Below are 13,470 nucleotides of genomic sequence, written 5' to 3'. Positions count from 1 at the left end.
TGGTGTCACCCCTCTGGCAGTGTCACCAGATGCCGCCTGCACCCCTCCACCCCACTAGCGACGCGACTGCCACCAGGACTATAAGACAAACTCTGGGTCTGACTTGATCATTACTGTAGCTTCAGCACCTAGAACAGAGCTTGGCGCATAGTAAACCAGACAAACAATTGCTGTCTTAAAGTGACCCAGCAGGACAGAGTAGAACTGCCCCATCGGGTTTCCAAGGCTGTGAGTCGGAATCGACTCGACGGCACTGGGTAATCTTTACGGGAGCAGATCGATAGTTCTTTCTCCTGTGGAGTCACTGGCGGGTTTGAACAGCCAACCTTTTGGTTAGCGGCCGAGCGCTTAACCGTTGGGCCATCAGGGCTCCTTAGTGAAAGAGATAGGCAAGGTAATGACACAACCTCCCTCTCCCTTTGAAGAGGTTCAGGGTCACGCAGCCAAAAAGTGGTGGCGTCAGGATTCGAACCAGCTGAGTATGGTTCCAAAGCCTGTTTTCTACCGTCTGCTTGGTGTCCAGAGGCAAATCCCTTTCCGCTCTTGACCCCCCTTCTCCTGTCTATAAAACATGGTATGGCTCATTTCTAGTTGCGATCCTCAGTGGGGAGTTGCGGAAGGTGGGCCAGTCTTCTTGAAATCCATTATCTGGTTTTCCACCCTCCCCTCTTCCCCGCTTCTCCGGAGCGAGCTCCAACCGACACCGCCAGCCGCTCTGCGCTTCACAGCTGGGCCTATGCCAAAAACCCGGACTGGATAATACGGTTGTGGTAGACGACGGCTCCAGGGGCGGAGCTAAGGGCCTGGGGGCTCAGCTAAGCAAGTGGAAGGAAAGGTTAGGGAGGGACTAACAGACCTGAGGGGAGGAGGTGTAAACTCCGGGGACGGAGCTAATCCTGTAAGAAGTCCGGGTCAAGGGCTCTGAGGAGCTGAGCAAAGTACTAGTCTTCAGACGTAAAGGGGGCGGAGCCAAAGGCTCTGGGGGCGGGAATAGAACTTTGGCTCCCGCAGGATTCTGGGGGTGGAGTTAAGAGCGCCGGAGGCGGGCCTAGATATAATAAACAAGGGTTTTATGTACTGGGCTAGAATAAGACTTTATGGGCGGGGCTGGTAGATACCTGCGTGGCTTCGGGGCTCCAGAGTCGGGCCCTGGCCTTGCAAGAGGATTTTGGGAAATCCAATAAATGGTTAGCGAAGAGGTTTGGGGGATGTTGCAATATCTCCTTCCACCCCATCCTCCTCCCAGAGCTGGAGGCTAAGCCTCAGGCTGAAATGCAGAGAAGGCCCTGCCCCTTCCAATCCCTCTGCATTTCTATTGGTGGAGGGGCCTGCGCGACAGGCTCTCATTGGTCATGAACAGGTGGGGTGGGTGGTCCAGAGAACGAAGATGCGCCGTTTGTGGGCGGGGCCAGAGAGTACCGAAGGGCATCTCAGCACAGCCAATCACCGCCCGAGGATTGTGTTGGGGGTGCCTGGCCTGGGGTGTCCCGACCCTTTTTCTGGGCATCCTGGGGGATGACTCCGGTGCCAGGTCCGGCGCAAGCCGCCTGATGCCGGGCGGGCCGAGCTGGGGATGCTGGAGCAGAGGGCGTTGCTATGGCAACGGGAGGCAGGGCCTGGGGGGGGAACCCGGCCCTGGTTGGGGCCGGGGGGGCCGGCGGTGGCTGTGGCGGGGCGATGGCGGAGCGCGGCCCGGCCTTCTGCGGCCTCTACGACACGTCCTCGCTGCTGCAATACTGCAACGGTGAGACCCCTTCCCTCATCTCTGACTCTGGCCCCGCCCAGGTTGGATTCGTCTCCTCCTGTCCCAGCCTCCTTCTTCCAAGTCCCCATCCCTGTTCCTTGACGAAGATCCCCCTTCCTACCCCCAGCAGACCCTGACCCCAGAGCAGGGCGTCCACTCCCCAAAGCCCAGATCCCAACCTCCCATCTACTTGGACCCACCCCTGCTAGACAGAGAAGGGGCAGTGCCCACAGAAACTTGGAGTTGAAAGACGGGAAGACCTAGGGGTCAATCGGGCCTGGACTTTGCCCTCCCTAGCCCTTCTCAAGCCTCTAGGACCCTCCTCCCTGTCCCTGTCAGAGGGACAAATAGATCAGAGGCAGGCGGGAGGGGGGGTTGGTATTGGGCTGTGGGCAGGGTGTGGGACCGAGTAGGACATAGGACGGCCAGAGGACTTTGCCTCCACTACCCCCAAAATCCTCAGGCCCTGCCCCTCCCACCCGTTAGGACCCCCCCCCTTTTCCCTAGACAAATGGATCTGATGCCAGAAGGGCTATTGTTGGTGTCAGGCCTAGATGAGAGGAGCTGGAGGCCAAGGAGGAGAGGAGAAGTGGGAGGTGGGGGTTGCAATCAGGGCAAAAGGGCTGCTGAGGGAGGGGGAATGGTCAGGAGGGAGCAGAAGGCTGGGGACATTCCCGACAGGGTGTGGGGGGGAGGTAGGCCAAGGTATCAGAATTCAGCTAACCTCTGTGGGGTAGGGGCTGAAAGGTCAAGGTGAGAACCCCTCAGTTTCACCCAGGAGAGACTGCGAAGGGACAGTCTTTTGGTTTGAAGACTCACTCCCCTATGCACACGCCTAACTGCCAGAGGACCCAGAAAGTGCATTTTGTCCTCCTTGTCCCTCTAAAAGGCAGGACGCCAGGGTGCCTGAGACAGCCTGGAGGCTAGCCTGGGTTCAAGCACTGGTCCTGTCACTAGAATAGCTGTGTGTCCTTGCACAAGTAACTTCACCTCTCTGGGCCTCGGTCCCCTTCCTCCTCTGCCCCACCCCTATGGGTGTAAGATTACAGCTGCTGGAGTTGCAGGAAGGAGGCTTGGTGGCGCAATGGTTAAGCGCTCAGTTGCTAACCAAAAGATTGGTGGTTCAAACCCACACAGCAAGTCTATGGGTGAAAGACTTGGCGATCCGCTTCCCTGAAGATTAAAAAAAAACCATAGCCCTCAAAACCAAAAACCAAACCCACTGCCATGGAGTCGATTCCGACTTATAGCGACCCTATAGGACAGAGTAGAACTGCCCTCATAGGATTTCCAAGGAATGCCTGGTGGATTCGAACTGCCGACCTTTTGGTTAGCAGCCATAGCTCTTAACCACTAAGCCACCAGGGTTTCCAAACCCATTGCCATTGAGTCTATTCTGACTTATAGTGACCCTATAGGACAAAGTAGAACGGCCCCAAAGGGTTTCCAAGGAGTGACGGATGGATTCAAACTGCCAACCTTTTGGTTAGCAGCCACAGCTCTTAGCCACTGTGCCACCAGGGCTCCCTCATAGCCCTCCGGTTAATTCCAACTTATAGACACCTTATAGCCTAGAAAACCGTATGCTGCAGTTCTACTTTGTTGCATGGGGTTGCAGTGAGTCCAAATTGACTTGAATGCACTTGACAACAACAAAAAACCCAAACCCTTTGCTTTGAGTCCAACTCATGGTGACCCCATGTGTTATACAGTAGAACTGCTCCGCAGGTTTTTTGTTTTGGCTGTAATGTTTATAGAAGCAGGTCGCCAGGCCTTTCTTCTTCAGCACGACTGGGTGGGCTTGAACTGCTAACCGTTGTTTAGTAACCCAGAGCAAATCGCTTGCGCCACCTAGAGACCTCAGTGAGCATTAGGTGCAAGAATTACAGTTAATTATGCTCTGGATTCGTTGAGCACATATGAGCCAGGATGCATGCTAAGTGTTTTGCTCCCATAACAGATCCCGTTTCTTTTTTTTGGTAGGATTATTAAGATAGGTAGGAGGGACGCAGGGCGCGCCTCAGGAGCCCTGGTGGTGCAGAGGTTGAAGCACTCGGCTGCTAACTGAAAGGTCGGCGGTTCGAACCCACCGTAAAGATTTACAGACTTGGAAACCCCATGGAACAGTTGTACTCTGTTCTATAGGGTCACTACGAGTTGGAATGACTCCACCGCAGTGGGTTTGGAATTTTTAAGCAGGGGCTCAGCACAACCAAATGATTAGACTCTCCCCTGGCCCCCTTCCTATTGGCTGTGTGATCTTGGGCGTGTCTCTGCACCTTCCCCCCAAACTCTGTTCTTAGTTTTGCCCTTCGCAAACTGTGATGCCAGCAGAACCCCGAGATCCCCTCCACTTCTGAATTCCAAGTCCGGGCAGCTCTTTCCCTCTGACTTAGGGAGGTACCCACCTTCGGTTGCAGGTTCAGACTCTGGACCTGGGAAACGCTGGTGGGGGCAGGGCGGGCGAAGCCCGGCCAGCGATTGGGCCACGGGGGGAGGGAGGGGAGGGACCGGCGGTGGCACTGCGGAGCGGGACCAGCTCACCGACTCGGAATGGCCGGTGCAACCTCCACACCCCGTCTCTGCTTATGACACCTCCTTCACTTCTACCGGGCTGGGATACCGGGCCTTCTGCGTTGTGGCGAACGATGAGTCTGGGTATGAGTGGTCTGGGAGAGAACGGGGAAGAGGTACCACTGTCCTCCGCCCCTCCCACTCGGGAAAATGCGGGAGTGGCTTGGGGGAAGTGCGGGAGTCATTTTGGCTGCACCCATAGGGTGGAGAAGAGGGGGAAAGCTGTGTCTGAAGCGTGGGGTACAGAAGCTAAATAAAGAGGGAGGACAGAGTGGGGTGAACCCCGGCTCGGGAAGAGAGTTTGGGTATCAGACTTCCGTCCGCATTTCCATTCCTTGGGTCTTCTGGGTCTCCGATGAGCCGCCTGCAACCCTGACGTCTGCCGCCAGGGGTCGCAGAAGTTCTGTCCTTGCTGCTGGCTCTAGGGTCGAATCCGTTGGTGAGAAGAGGAGGGGATGGGAAGAATCTTATGGCTTGGAAAGTCTCAGAAACTGTAGCCGTCGTAGAATATTGATATTCGTCAGAGAACGTTGGGGACCAATTCTAGAACGTCAGTGTCACTTGGAATGGGTTGGTATCAGCTCTTAAATCTTGATATCACTCATGGATATTTAGCATCTTAGTCATAGAATCTCAAACCCAGGGTCAAGGTATCTTCGACTTGCTCCTGGAATCTTTGAGTCTTAGAAGGAAGGGACTTCCCCAAGGTCACATGGCTAGGGCGCTGCGACTGAGAGAGTAGTGTGGGGCAAGGACTGGAGAACGGTGGGGATTTCCTCCCCCTTCGGGGGCCCCCCTCCTTGGCTGATCTCCAAGCGTCCCGGCCCTGCGTTGCCGGAGAGGAAGGGGGCGTGGCTGGCCCCCCGGCATGGACCTGGGAAGGTGGGAGTGACGCCTCCGGCGTTGGAGGTCCTAGGTGCTGCCTGCAGCCTGCGCTCCCCCGCCTTCCAGATGACAATTTGTCGGGGACGAGCGGCATGGAGGTGGACGACCGCGTGTCGGCACTGGAGCAGCGGCTGCAGCTGCAGGAAGATGAGCTGGCAGTCCTAAAGGCGGCGCTGGCGGACGCGCTGCGTCGTCTGCGGGTGTGCGAAGAACAGGGAGCGATGCTGCGCGCGCGCGGCACCCCCAAGGGTCGGGCGCCCCCGCGCCTTGGCACCGCCGCCTCTGGTACCCTTGCTAGACTTAAGGGGGAGAGGGGAAGGGGCCGAGCTCCGGACCTCACATTCACCCTGCTCTGTCCTCTAACCCCGTCCGTCCAGTGTGTCAGCTCTTGAAAGGCCTTCCCACCCGGACGCCACTCAATGGCTCGGGAGCCCCGCGGCGAGTGGGCGGCTATGCCACGTCCCCATCCTCCCCCAAGAAGGAGGCGACCTCCGGGCGCAGGTAAGACACGGAAACCTGGAATACCCGGCCTCCTTCAAGACCTTGTGGGTGATGGAGGCTGTTTGTATGGAGGAGGAGGGACTCATGTACTCGAACTCAAGCAGCGGAGGGTGCCGGCAGGTTCTCGCCCGCCAGCGGCGCTCGCCAGCCGGCCTCGCAGACTCTGTCCAACTGTGTTCACTCTCTTGCAGTGCCCGCCGCTATCTGTCACCAGAGCGCCTCGCCTCGGTGCGCCGCGAGGATCCCCGCAGCCGCACCACTTCCTCCAGCAGCAATTGTAGCGCCAAGAAGGAAGGGTAAGTGTCAGGGGGCGGGGTCTTGTCGCTGGACCTAGAGTTGGGTCAGATAGTTCTGAATTCCGGGACTGTACTGGAGGCCTGGAGGGACCAATCCGAGGTGGCAGGGTAAAAGTGGGCTGCCTGGAAAGGCGGAGCCAATATTGAGGGGGTGAAAACTAGAACAGGGAAGGCAGGATAAGGTCAATAGGGTGAACCAGGGTGAAAGTCGGGGCGGAGTCAGGTTTGTGGGCGTGGCTATTCAAGCAAAGGAAAGTCTTCTTTGATGGGGGGTGGGGCCAGGCAGAAGGTTCAGGGGCGTTTCTGTAGAAAAAGGGGAAATCGTAGCTAGCGGAGTGATTGGATTTGAGGGCATGGCCAGGGTGTTAGCCTGGGCAGAATCATAACCTGGGGTGGAGGCAGGGGCGGATGACCCAGTAAGCAAGGTGAACACGAGCTGATTTGTGTTTACTTACTAATCCGTAGTGACCAATTTCACATGGGTTCCACCATATCATTGATGAAATTGTGAAGGTGGTCATTACATATTAGTAAGCACAAGTAAGCCCTTGCTTACCTTGCTTACTGGGTCATCCCTCACTGTCAGGGATTGTAAATTTGAAAAGAGGCTTTGATTCTCTGGGAAGGTGCTGTGGGGTTGGGAGACAGATAGCAGCCATACCTAGAAGCCAAATCTTTGATGTGGTAAAAAAATGTGGAATTGTTCACGACAGATGATCTGGTAAGCAAGGTAAACACCATGCTTACTTTTGCCCATTGGATAACGCGCCCCTGAGCGGGTGGTCCCGGAAGCTGAGACCAGATGGGGGCGTGTCCAATCGCAAGTGCCCTGCTGGGCAGAAAAGAACCTAGTTTGCAGGTTGGGCCGGGCCTGAAGGATGGCTGAGCCATCCCCGGAGGCCTGATGGGACTTAACAGGGGACTGTACAACGTGAAAATGGAAGTGGTCCGAGTGCCCGGTGGGGCCAGAGCGGGGGTCGGGGGGCCGGAGGGATTGGTCAACCCAGGGGCGGGGTCAGAAGAAGTTGGGTGTGATCAGAATTTTGGACGCACCCCCCCAAAGGCGGGGCCATACTGAAGATCTGGGCGGAGTCAAAACCTAAGGGTGGGTCACGATACAGTGGGCGTGGTCAGGGCTCGGAGACCGATAGGAACTAAGGTGGTCCCGGGTGGAAAACCATGCATTGCAACCCCTCTAAAATAAAAACAAACACGTATATAGCGCTATATGCTAGGGACTACTCTAGGCACTTTACATGAATTAATCAATTTAATCCTAGCAATAATCTGCCAGGGAGGTAGATACTCTTACTCCATTTTTAAAATGAGGAAACTGAGGCAGGGAGAAGGTAGGCAACTTGTACCACACAGCTAGGAAGTGGCGGAACTGAGGTTCCTAACTGAGGCAGGTGCGCTCCTACGGCCATGCTCTCAACCACCACGTTCTCCCAAAAGAACCTGGTATCAGGACCCCATAGCCCAGGATGTGGGACCAGGTGTAACCCATCCGCTCCCGGGTTTGGTCGCGGAGACCGGGCCTGGGTGGGGCGATGCGGCGCCTCCCAGGGCCGGAAGCGGCGGAGCCGACTCCAGCTCCACCCACGGCCCCGAAGCTCCGCCAGCCGCCGCCATGAGTAGCTTTGGACCTGGGTGAGACCCTCTCGCAGACAGCCTCTTACCCCTACTCCCGGGTCCCGCGCTCCAGGTCTTCTCCCCAGGGACCCAGGTCGGCGAGCGTTCACCCTTTTCCGCCGGCCGGGGGAATGTAGAGACACGCCCCTTCCCTTAAACTTTCATCGCGTCCCTTGCTGCTTGAAGTTTGGGGCACCAGGGAATTGAGGGTGGGGAGGACCGAGGGGGGCGCGTCGTGCCTCTTCAGAGGGAGGGGTCCCTGGTGACTCTTCTTTTGCAGGATCGCGTCCCTACCACTTCGTGCTGTGTGATCTTGGGCGATCACTGCCTCTCTGGGCCTGTGTCTTAGGCTCTGCACGCTCAACCGAGCAAAGCACACGGCCTGCAGAGAGCCAGCGCTCCGCTCCTTCCGCGGCCCCCAGCTTCGTCGGAAACCTCGGGGAAACGCTGGGGGGGGGGGGGGCGGGTTTCGCCTCTTTTCAGGCCTCTCCCCTAAGGCACTTTTTCTTTCTTTTCTTTTTTTGGCCTTTCTTGGCAGCAAAACCAAAGAAGTTATCTTCAGTATGGGTGAGTGGGGAGAGGGGGAGGCGCTCGGTTGGGGGCCTGCAGGGTTGAGCACTGGAGCTGGAGATCCGGAGACCTGGCTACTGGGTCTTGGCCTCTCTGGCCTCAGTTTCCCCACCTGTTTAGGAAAAAAAAAGTTCAGCCAGAAGAGGGGAGGGAATGGGTATGGGGGCTGGTGTCTGCGCCTGAACTCTGGGGTGTCCCAGCAGAGGAGGGCTCCGTGAAAATGTTCCTGAGGGGTCGCCCTGTGCCCATGCTGATTCCGGACGAGCTGGCACCCACCTACAGCCTGGACACTCGCTCAGAGCTGCCTGCCTGCCGGCTTAAGCTGGACTGGGTGTATCCTTTTGTTTTAATCCCCTTCTGCCCCCACACCCCCCAGTAAGGAGCCCTGGTGATGCAAGAGTTAAGTGCTTGGCTGCTAATGGCAAAAGGTCGGCTGCTTGAATCCAGCCGCTGCTCCGTGGGAGAAAGATGTGGCAGTCTGCTCCTATAAAAATTACGGCCTTGGAAGCCCTCGGGTACCCTGTCCTATAGGGTAGCTATAAGTCAGAATCGACTGGACAGCAATAGGTTTGATTTTTTTTGTATCTACCCACCCCGCCAAGTAAGGAGCCCTGGTGACACAAGGTTAAGTGCTCAGCTGCTAACTGAAAGGTTGGCTGCTGATCTAAAGATTGGCAGAACCCACCCAGCTGCTCTGAGGGAGGAAGATCTGGTGATCATCTACTCTGGTGGTCTACTCTGGTGAAGATTAAAGCCTAGGAAATCCTATAGGGCAGTTTACTCTTTAACATAGCGTCCCTGTGAGTCGGAAATCGGCCCAATGGCACCCAACAACAACAACAGTAACCCCCTAAGTCAGGAGGGAACAGAAGTGCTTCAGTGTGGGGCTGCAAGAGGGAGGGACTCTATACTGAGGGGGGACTTCCCAGACCTCTGTGGCTGAGGGGCCAGGAAGACCAGGGCTCTGAAAAGAGCAGAGGAAAGCAGGTTGGTCAAAATGACCTTTTATGGTTCATTAATGCAGTACAGGTTTACTGAATGCCGTCCGTATGTCAGATTCTCTTCTGGGTGCAAGCTGTCTTCTTCACGGAGCTTACCTTCTAGAATGGGGAGTCAGATGGTAACACAGAAGCCTGTGATGAAATCAACAAGATAATTTCAGTTATTGGTAAACACTGGGAAGACAGGAACTTAAGGTCATGTGAGGGGAATAGCCAGGCTTCTCTGAGGAGAGGACATTTGAGCTGAGAACTGAACAATTAGGAATGGCATGGAAAGAACTGGAAGGAATGTGTTGTTCTAGGCAGAGAGCGCAGCAGGTGCAAGAGCCCTTTGGCAGGAATGAACTTACTGTATTTGAGAAACAGAAACCAAAAAAACCAAACCCATTGCTGTCCAGTCAATTCCAACTCATAGCAACCCCATAGGACCGAGTAGAACTGTTCCATAGAGTTTCCAAGGAACAGCTGGTGGATTTGAACTGGAGACCTTTTGGTTAGCAGCTAAGCTTTTAACCATTGTGCCGAGAAGTTAGTAATTGGTAAGAGCTCTGGCTTTAGAGATGGACAGAAGTGACTTCGAGCCCCAGCCCGGCCTCTGGCTGGCTGTGTGACCCTGAACAAGTAACTTTGCCTCTCTGAACTTCAGTTTCCCCCTCTGAAAAAATGGGTTTCAGGATCTCAGACTCATGGAATTGTACAATAATATGTAAAGGTGATGAGCTTATAATATGTGCTCATAAACAGGAACTGATAAAATAATCTTCATTGAAGGAGCCTGGGTGGTGCAAGTGGTTTGGGGACAGCTGCTAACTAAAGGTTGGTGACTCAAACTCAGCCAGTGGCTCTACAGAGGCAAGGCCTGGCAAACTGCTTCCATAAAGATTACCGCGAAGAAAACCTGATGGAGCAATTCTCCTCTGTAACACATAGGGCTGCTGTGAGTCAGGGGCTGATCCAACAATGGCAGCTAACAACAACAACAGCCTTTACTGAGCACTTACTATATGCCGGGCACTGTTCTAAGCTCTTTTGTGTATGAATACGTTGAATAATACAACCCTTCTCTTTCGTAGAATTGAGAATATATTTTTACAACCAGCATCTTCTGAGAGCTCTCTAAGGCCAGCAGGTTGGCAGTTACCCTCACTTTCCAGATGGGGAAACTGAGGCCAAGAGAGGGGACTGTGCCCTGTCCTGGGGAGTCAGAGAATATCTGAGGCACGAACCTCTGGCTCTGGGTCCTATGCTTTTTCCAAAGAGCCCAGTGGGCTTGGAGGCAGCACCCCAGGGTCCCAGTCCCAGCTCACCTCTCTCTGGGCCTTGGTGTCCACTCTGGAGGAGGCAGGGAGGTTGGTGAAATGACTCGGCCTTTTGTGAGCCTGGAGCCTTCTCAAGGCAGCTGGAAATATTCTGGGAAACAGGCCAAGCTGTTGTGCCAGGCTGGGCTTGATAAGCATCAGACCAGAGGCAGCTGAGACTGCAAAAATCAGTGTGGGCCTCAGTTCCCCGTCTTTAAATGACTGAAGGGTGGAGCGGTTTCTATGGAGTCGAGATATTCTTACTGACACGGAAATCTTTTCTGAACATCTACTGGGGCTGAGGGCTGGGCACACAGCAATGACCATGACAGTCCTGACCCTGCCTTCATGGGGTTTTCACAGTCCAGTGGTGACACATACGTACCTGTCCCCAGTGATGGCATGGAGTGGGGAGGGCTGAGATAGTGGATCCCAGGGCTCTTGGGGAGCTCTGAGGGGGTAGGTGACCCAGCCAGGGCATCAAGGAGGGCTTCCTAGAGGAGAGGATACAAAAGTGAACAAAACAGCCCAGCCTCAGCCATCATGAATTTCACAGTCTAATTGGGGAAGAGGGACAGTTAACAAATGAACTAGGTAATTACTGAATGGGATAAGTACTATGGAAGAAGTAAGCCCGAGGGCTGCTCTGAGGAGGTGACAGCTGAGAAGGGTGGTGGATGGAGTGTATTAGGCAAAGGAAAATGTTCTTGCCAAGGCCTGGGGTGGCAGTAATGATCTGGACATTTTGAGTAACTCTGAGGTCAGAAAGAGGGGACAGGATCAAATAGGCCAGTAGGAGGAGCTTGGGCTTCCTCCTGGGAGCACCGGGGAGCCATGGAAAGTTCTCAGCAGGGAAGGGACAGCAATTCTTTCAACAGTTATTGAACTTAGTGTCTACTGTATACCAGACTCTGAACAAAATGGATAAAGGTCCCTGCCCTCCTAGAGTGGTCACTGTAGTGGAAGAGACTGATAGTAACCAAGATAAGCTAGTTGATTAGATAGCATGTCAACTGCAGCTAAGTGCATTGGAGGAGTATAAAGCAGGGATGGGGACAGTGGCAGTGGGAGAGCGTAGGTTTGCAGTTTTAAATAGCCAACAGCTGAGCAGATACCTGAAAGGAGGTAAGTGAGCCGTGGGGTGATCAGGTGAAAGGAACAGCAAGTGCAAAGGCCCTGAGGTGAGAACATGGAGACTCATGGAGGCTAGTGTGGCTGGAGCTGCACAGAGAAGAGCTGACTTCTGGCTGCTGTGAAAGGAATGGAGAGTATTAGTTTTCTGTGGTTGCTATAGCAATTACTATAAACTGGATGGCTGAAAAAAACAAAAATTTATTCTCTCATAGCTCCGGAGGCCAGAAGTCCAAAATCAAGGTGATGGCAGGCCCATGCTCCCTCCAGAGGCTCTGGGGAAGAATTAGTTGAATGCCTCTCTCTTTGCTTTCTGGTGGCTGCTGGCTATCTTTGGCGTTTCTGGACTTAAAGCCGCATCCCTTCAATCTCTGCCTCCGTCTTCACATGGCCTTCTTTTTTTTAATATACAGTCACTTAGCATCCACAATACGTTCTGTGAAAGAGAATGTTATGTGATTTCGACGTTGTGCGAACATTGTATTATACACCTAGCAAAGCCGTATGGGATACCTTTTGTTTCACTTCCAAATTCATACTTCTCCTTTGCCTCTTACTGCTGCTATCGCTAGCACTGGTTTTGCTGCGTTTGGGAGCCATGATGCACTTCATGGTAAAATTTTTGAAAGAAAATTAGATATCTATATTAGAGATAACATTATAACACTCGAGAGACCCATGATACATAAGATGGAATGCTGCAGCCAAGGAGTGGAAGCATATGCTGTTACACAGGAAACTTTTTATTTGTAAGTAGGGAAAGCTCACATTAAAATCACTATAGAAAATACAGTACAGTATATGGTACATACGTAAGCCAGTAACGTAGGCATTCATTATGACTCTCAGGACGTGTGTTATAGGTCGTATATGTCCTGTATCATTATATGCCTGGCAGAGCAATTTGCTTTGTATACAAGAGACATGACACACGTGTTGCATGCAGGAAACTGTTGGCGTTTGGTATGTCTGGTTATGTCTGCTACGTCCTGTTATCCAGTTGAGATTTCTGAACTCTGTTTCAACTTTATGGGACCATGGACTTATATATGGTTGGACATTGCCCGAATAGACATTATGTGGTGCGTGACTGTATATCTATTCACCGTTTCTACAAGAACAGTTGAATAACATTGATTACGTTCTTCGCATTCTGTGACAGTTGTCACTGTCTCTACCCCTATTGTTTCATCACCATTAATTTAGGCTCTCTGCCCCTTAAAGTTCTCATCTGTGTTTTAGATAAACTGTTGTCAGATTAAGCCCGTATAAACAATTCTTTACAAGAGCGCTATGCTCAAGGCAAACTTTTTTTTTTTATTAATTGGGCTAAACTGTTATTTGGTTTAATGATGGCTTCATGGAAGAGTTTCTGAATAGTTTCAGTTCAAGGTTTAAAGATTATTTCCAGACATTAGTTGCAAGGGTTTGCCCAGTCTCAATGATCCAGCAAGTCTGGTTTCCGTAAGAGTTTGAAGTACTGTTCACATTTATCTTCCCCTTGATCAGGAGCCATTTGTTGAGTTGTTGATCAAAACATTCAGTAATGGTATGTGGACACCATCCATTTCTTCTGGTCTCATGGGAATGGAGGTAGTAGTTTTTGGAGACAGCTGCACCTACAGTCCATTTCTTTCTCCAGCTCCTGGGTGTCCTCCTTCCTCTGCTGTTCCAGGTATATAGAGACCAACTGTTGTATCTTGGGCGGCCACTAGCAAGCTTTTAAAACCCCAGGCACTATTCACTGGACTATAGGGTTGCTATGAGTTGGAATTGACTTTATAGCAACAGGTTTTTTTTTTTTTTTTTTTTGGAGGTAGAGCAGAAACGTTAGGCCA

The 13,470-nt window shown here is 53.0% G+C and overlaps 1 protein-coding gene across 8 annotated transcripts in view; it reads left to right on the top strand.

Moving 5' to 3' along the window:
- The first annotated feature begins 5,156 nt into the window (after positions 1 to 5,156).
- The window catches only part of EML2 (EMAP like 2), a 35,728-nt gene continuing 27,414 nt past the window's right edge, over positions 5,157 to 13,470 (top strand). For 2 of the 8 annotated variants that reach the window (XR_010323345.1, XM_064293830.1), the window contains exons 1-5: positions 5,208 to 5,488; positions 5,581 to 5,704; positions 5,896 to 6,000; positions 8,171 to 8,199; positions 8,403 to 8,535. Coding sequence is in view for 7 of the 8 variants with exons in the window: in XM_064293830.1 (XP_064149900.1) it covers positions 5,296 to 5,488; positions 5,581 to 5,704; positions 5,896 to 6,000; positions 8,171 to 8,199; positions 8,403 to 8,535 (584 nt within the window). In the remaining variant the exon portion in view is untranslated. Of the gene's footprint in view, positions 5,489 to 5,580; positions 5,705 to 5,895; positions 6,001 to 7,001; positions 7,727 to 8,170; positions 8,200 to 8,402; positions 8,536 to 13,470 lie in introns of those variants that run through there. The other 6 variants (XM_064293831.1, XM_064293832.1, XM_064293835.1 and 3 more) reach the window with 6 other exon arrangements.

The sequence above is a fragment of the Loxodonta africana genome, chromosome 11 (assembly GCF_030014295.1).
Source record: "Loxodonta africana isolate mLoxAfr1 chromosome 11, mLoxAfr1.hap2, whole genome shotgun sequence".
NCBI lineage: Eukaryota > Metazoa > Chordata > Mammalia > Proboscidea > Elephantidae > Loxodonta > Loxodonta africana.
This window is presented reverse-complemented; position numbering and strand designations above follow the sequence as displayed.